Source organism: Belonocnema kinseyi, chromosome 10, assembly GCF_010883055.1.
Source record: "Belonocnema kinseyi isolate 2016_QV_RU_SX_M_011 chromosome 10, B_treatae_v1, whole genome shotgun sequence".
Taxonomy (NCBI): domain Eukaryota; kingdom Metazoa; phylum Arthropoda; class Insecta; order Hymenoptera; family Cynipidae; genus Belonocnema; species Belonocnema kinseyi.
Genome location: NC_046666.1, coordinates 7,241,998 through 7,246,795, shown reverse-complemented (window position 1 = coordinate 7,246,795; position 4,798 = coordinate 7,241,998). Strand labels below are relative to the sequence as shown.

The window sequence follows — 4,798 nt, the reverse complement described above, 5'->3', positions numbered from 1 at the left end:
TCAGTTAAATTTTTAGTTAAAAAAAATAATTTTCAATAAAATAGCATATACATATAGTATATGTAAATAGCATCTATGTCAAAAACCTGATTAAAAAATAGTTTAATGTTCAGAAAAAACAATTAATTTTCAGTTAAAGAAAACGAATTGACAAAGAACAGTTTATTTTGCAACCGAGGAAATGAATTTTCAACTAAAATTATAAATTATGAGCCAAAATAATTAATTTTTAACAAAAAAATGAACAAAAAGAAGATTTCAACTAAAAACTATCAATTTCCAACCAAAAACAGAATACAGAGTGGCCGTTTTAATGAAAGAAAGAAATTTTCCGATCATTTCCGCATTTTTTTCCGGTTCGCAAACATTCTTCATAGTCAATTAAATTTTAAAATGCAAACTCTAACACTAATCATTTTTCCATTTGAATTAATGAAAAATTAAAGCATTCAAGGTGGAACTCGTAAATTTTATACTTTTAAAATTGAAGTTAAAAACATTTTTATTTCAAAAATTTTGTATTTAAATTCGAAATAAATTATACCAATAAAATGAAAAGTATAAACACTTTTGAATTGAATAATTTTAAATTAAATGCATTTAAACTGAAAAATGTAGAAATTTAAATTTTTGTCAATTGTAGAGTTCAAGGTTGAATATTTAAAAAATTTTAAATATAGTTTAGATAGCCTTAAAAAACTTCAAAATTGTATTTCAAAGTCTGGAAAAATCTACATGCTGTTTTAATTATTTTCCAATTTTAAATTGTTATTAAAAATTTATCAAAGCTTCTAAATATATTTTTAAGTGATTCGCATTTTAAATAATTTTTCAAAATAGAAAATCATTTTCAATTTTCTTAGCAATCTTAATAAAATGTTATTATTTTTAAAGCCTTTCATAATTCTTAAAAAGCTTGTAAATGTTTTGTTTGAAATCTGAAAAAATCTGCATTTTGTTTCATAATAGGCCACGACTATTTGCACCGAAATTTTGGTACGAATAGGCGGATTTTGTCGGAACACACACTTTGTTTAAATTATTTGAAATCATTTCAAGTTTTTAATTAATTTCGAATCTTTTAAAAACCTTTAAATATCTCTAAAAATTACTGGAATTGTTCTACAAAGGATAAGTGTTCATTTTTTATTTATACATCAAAATTAAATAATTTAACTTACAAATTAATAATTAAAAAAAACAGAACAATGAAAATCGTAAATTTCAAAGTATAAAATCTCCTTGAAATTTTAACTGCTCAAGGCTTTCTAATACAAAAAATTCAGTTTCAAATTATTTACATTTTGTTTACGACTAAGGCTTCTAAATTGAACCAGTTTAATTTTTAACGCAGAACTCTGGAAATTCTTAAATTTTGATAGGATTTAGAATCTTCTAAACAAAACAATTGCTATTCAATTTTTGATACTTCAAGTGCAATTCAATTTTTAAAATAATGAATTAATTTATATTTAGAGTTGATCAAATAAAAATGTTTTTTATCAAAAACTTTCAATCGTAAACGTTTTTAATTTTCAATTGTTTAAGTCTTCTAAGACCAGATTTTAAAATTATTTACATTAAAAATGTATACTTAGAAATAAAAATTTAGAATGTAAAATTTTGTTGAGTAAAAGATTTTCGAATTACTCATCATAAACTGAATTACATTATAATTAAAGAAGATAAAATTCTAAAATTTGGAAATTTCCGGTTTTCCGGTTTACTGGTCCAGCAATGACCCCGCAAATAGTTGAACTTTCAAGCAAAAAAAGAATCTTTGAACAAAATAGTTAACATTTTAAACAAATAATAAATTTCCAAGAAAAAAAAAACACCAATTTTTTCACGACAGTTGAATTTTTAACATAAAAGTTAATTTTCAACCAAAAAAGAGAAATTTTTTACCATAAAAGATCAATTTGCCATCCAAAATGACAAATTTTTAATAAAACCGTTGAATTTTCGACAACAAAAAGATGACTTTACAAAAATAGTTCAATTTTCAACATGCAAAGATTTGTTGTCAACCCAATGGTCGATTTTTCAAATAAAAGAAAAAAAAGTTAATCAAAAACTGTTGAGTTTTAAAGCTAAAAAGACTATTTTTCAACCAGCTGCATTAAACAAAACAAAATAGTATTTTTAACAAAAGAAAGAAATTTCAACCAAAAACGACGAATTTTCAACAAAATACATGAATTTTGGAGAAAAAAAGAATTATTTACCAAAAAATTGAAATTTTTCAACCGGAAAATAATATTCAAATTAAAAGTTGATTTTCTATTAAAGAGTTAAATTTTCATAAAAATAGTTTAATTTTTGGCAACCTGGTTGAATTTTCAATCAAATAGTAGAATTTGCAAACCAAAATGTGAATTTTCAACGAAAGAAACTTAATTTTCAAACAAATTGTTGACTTTGAAGCCAAAAAGATCAATTTTCTACGATAAAGTTCAATAATGCCCACAAAAATATAAATTTGCAACTAAAATTTTGAATCTTCAACCAACAGAAAAGTAAAATGGTATTTGAAATATAAGTGTTTCTTTAAATCAAATACTTACATTTTTAACCAAAAAAGATTAATTTTCAACGAAACATGTGATATATGATATTTCGAACAAACAAACAAATTAATTTCAAGTAAAAAACAGTTGAATTTAACCAAGAAATACGAATTTTTAACAGAATAGTGGATTCAGTTTAATTTTTAACTAAAGAATTGTATTTTTAATTAAAAAAAAGTGCATTTTCAACCAAGCAGATTTATTTTCTTATGAAAATGATGAATTTTCAACCACAAAAGATCAATTTTAAATTAAAAACATCAATTTTCAACGAAAAATGAAAGATTTACATAGACGGTTTAAAAAAAAGAATCTTCAGTAAAATAATTGAATTTCTAACAAAAAAGTTAATTATTAATCCAAACTATTGACTTTTCAAACCAAAATGATGAATGTTCTACAAAACAGTTCAATTTTTAACCAAAAAATACGAATGTTTAACAGAAAAGTACATTTCTTTAAATATTTAAAAAATATTTGTCACTAAAAAGGATGAATTTTGACCCAAGCAGATTTATTTTCTAGTAAAAATGATGAAATTTCAATCAGATAATTTGATTTTTCAACTACAAAAGATCAATTTTTAATTAAAAAATATAAATTTTCACTGAAAAATGAAAGATTTATATTTTAAGTTTAACAAATTAATTCTAAAAAAAAGAATCTTCAATAAAATAATTGAACTTTACACAAAACAGTTGAATTTTCAACAAAAGAGTTAATGATCAACCAAACTGTTGACTTTTCAAGCCAAAAAGAATTTTCTACAAAACAGTACAATTTTCAAAGCGAAAAATATGAATTTTAAATTATAATGATGAATATTTAACGGAAAAAATGTCCCAACAATTATTTAAACTTTAAACCAAGTACTTAATTTTTCAATTAAAAAATATGAATTTCCCAAAACGAAACATATAATAGATGCGATTTAAAACAAAAAGGATTTTAATTTGAAATAAAATAAAAATAATTAAATTAAATAAAAATTAACCAAAAAAGGACAAGTTTTCATCAAAATAGTTACAGTTGCATTTTAATTTAAAAAATATAGAATTTCAACCTAACAGATTAATTTTCTACCAAAAATGATGAATTTTTAATAACGAACATGAATTTTCCACCAAACATGTTGAATTTTTACACAGAAAAAAATAAATTTTCAATTAAAAATATCAATTTTCAATAATAAATGGAGAAGCTACATTTTTATTTGAAAAAATTAATTCTTAATTAGAACAAAGATCTTTAACAAAATAGTTAAATTTTCAAGCAAAGCGTTGAAACTCAACAAAATAGTTCACCATTCAACCTAAAAGATGATTTTTTAAACACGAAACCTTTCTAAAAATGGAGTAAGTTAATTTTCAACCAAAGAGAAGAATCTCCAGAGGAAAAAGTGAGTTTTTAACAAAGTAGTTAAACTTTCAATCAATTATTTGAATATTTGTCCAGAAAAGGTTATTTTTTAACAAAATAGCGGCAATTTTCAAAATGATAATTAAATTTTCAACTAAATAGTTGAATTTTGAACCAAGAAGGATCAATTGAGAACCCAAAATAAATAAAAACGTACTATAAATAAAAAAATATAAAATCAAACTCTAAATATGTAAAAACAAAATAATGAAAACATACCCTGGCATTGTGCAGCACCGCTCTAACTAAACAAAAAAGTTGTCTCTGTCCAGCGCTGAGATTACTACCTCCTTCTTCCAAAGTAGCACCCAACCCTCCCAAACGACTCACTAAAGAATGAACCTTGCATTTTTCCAATGCTTTGTACACTTGTGAATCTGGATATTGATTCAGTGGATCAACATTTTCCCGTATCGTTCCAGTAAATAAAAACGGATTCTGAGGAATTATCGATAGGCGAGATCTGGAAAAATGGTTAATAACTTCCAATTAGTAAATGCATTTAAAAACAAAACACTTTAAAAAACTTAATAGAATTTTTTTATTTTTTTTCCTCACACGATTTTTAAATTAAAATATAAAATTAATATTATTTAGAGGGATGCAGTTGTTTATTTGAATTTTTAATACAAATTTAGACACGTTTGCAACATAGGATTTTTCGAAATAGAAAAAAATTGTAATTTACACCAAACCGGCTTTTTTTCTCGAAAATACCTGTTTTTTGCTGTGATACGGATATGAATATTTCTTGAAAATGAGTCTTTTTTGGTCTTTTTTTATTCCTTTTTCTGGATCTACATTTTATA

General features: G+C 23.2%; 1 protein-coding gene across 3 annotated transcripts in view; it reads right to left on the bottom strand.

Annotated features, from left to right (window-relative positions):
* The window catches only part of LOC117181397 (multidrug resistance-associated protein 7), a 145,310-nt gene that overhangs the window by 87,429 nt on the left and 53,083 nt on the right, over positions 1–4,798 (bottom strand). For 2 of the 3 annotated variants that reach the window (XM_033374009.1, XM_033374010.1), the window contains one exon: positions 4,209–4,452. The exons of the other annotated variant lie outside the window; for it this stretch is intronic. In XM_033374009.1, coding sequence (XP_033229900.1) covers positions 4,209–4,452 — 244 coding nt within the window. The remainder of the gene's footprint in view (positions 1–4,208; positions 4,453–4,798) is intronic. 3 annotated transcript variants of the gene reach the window in all.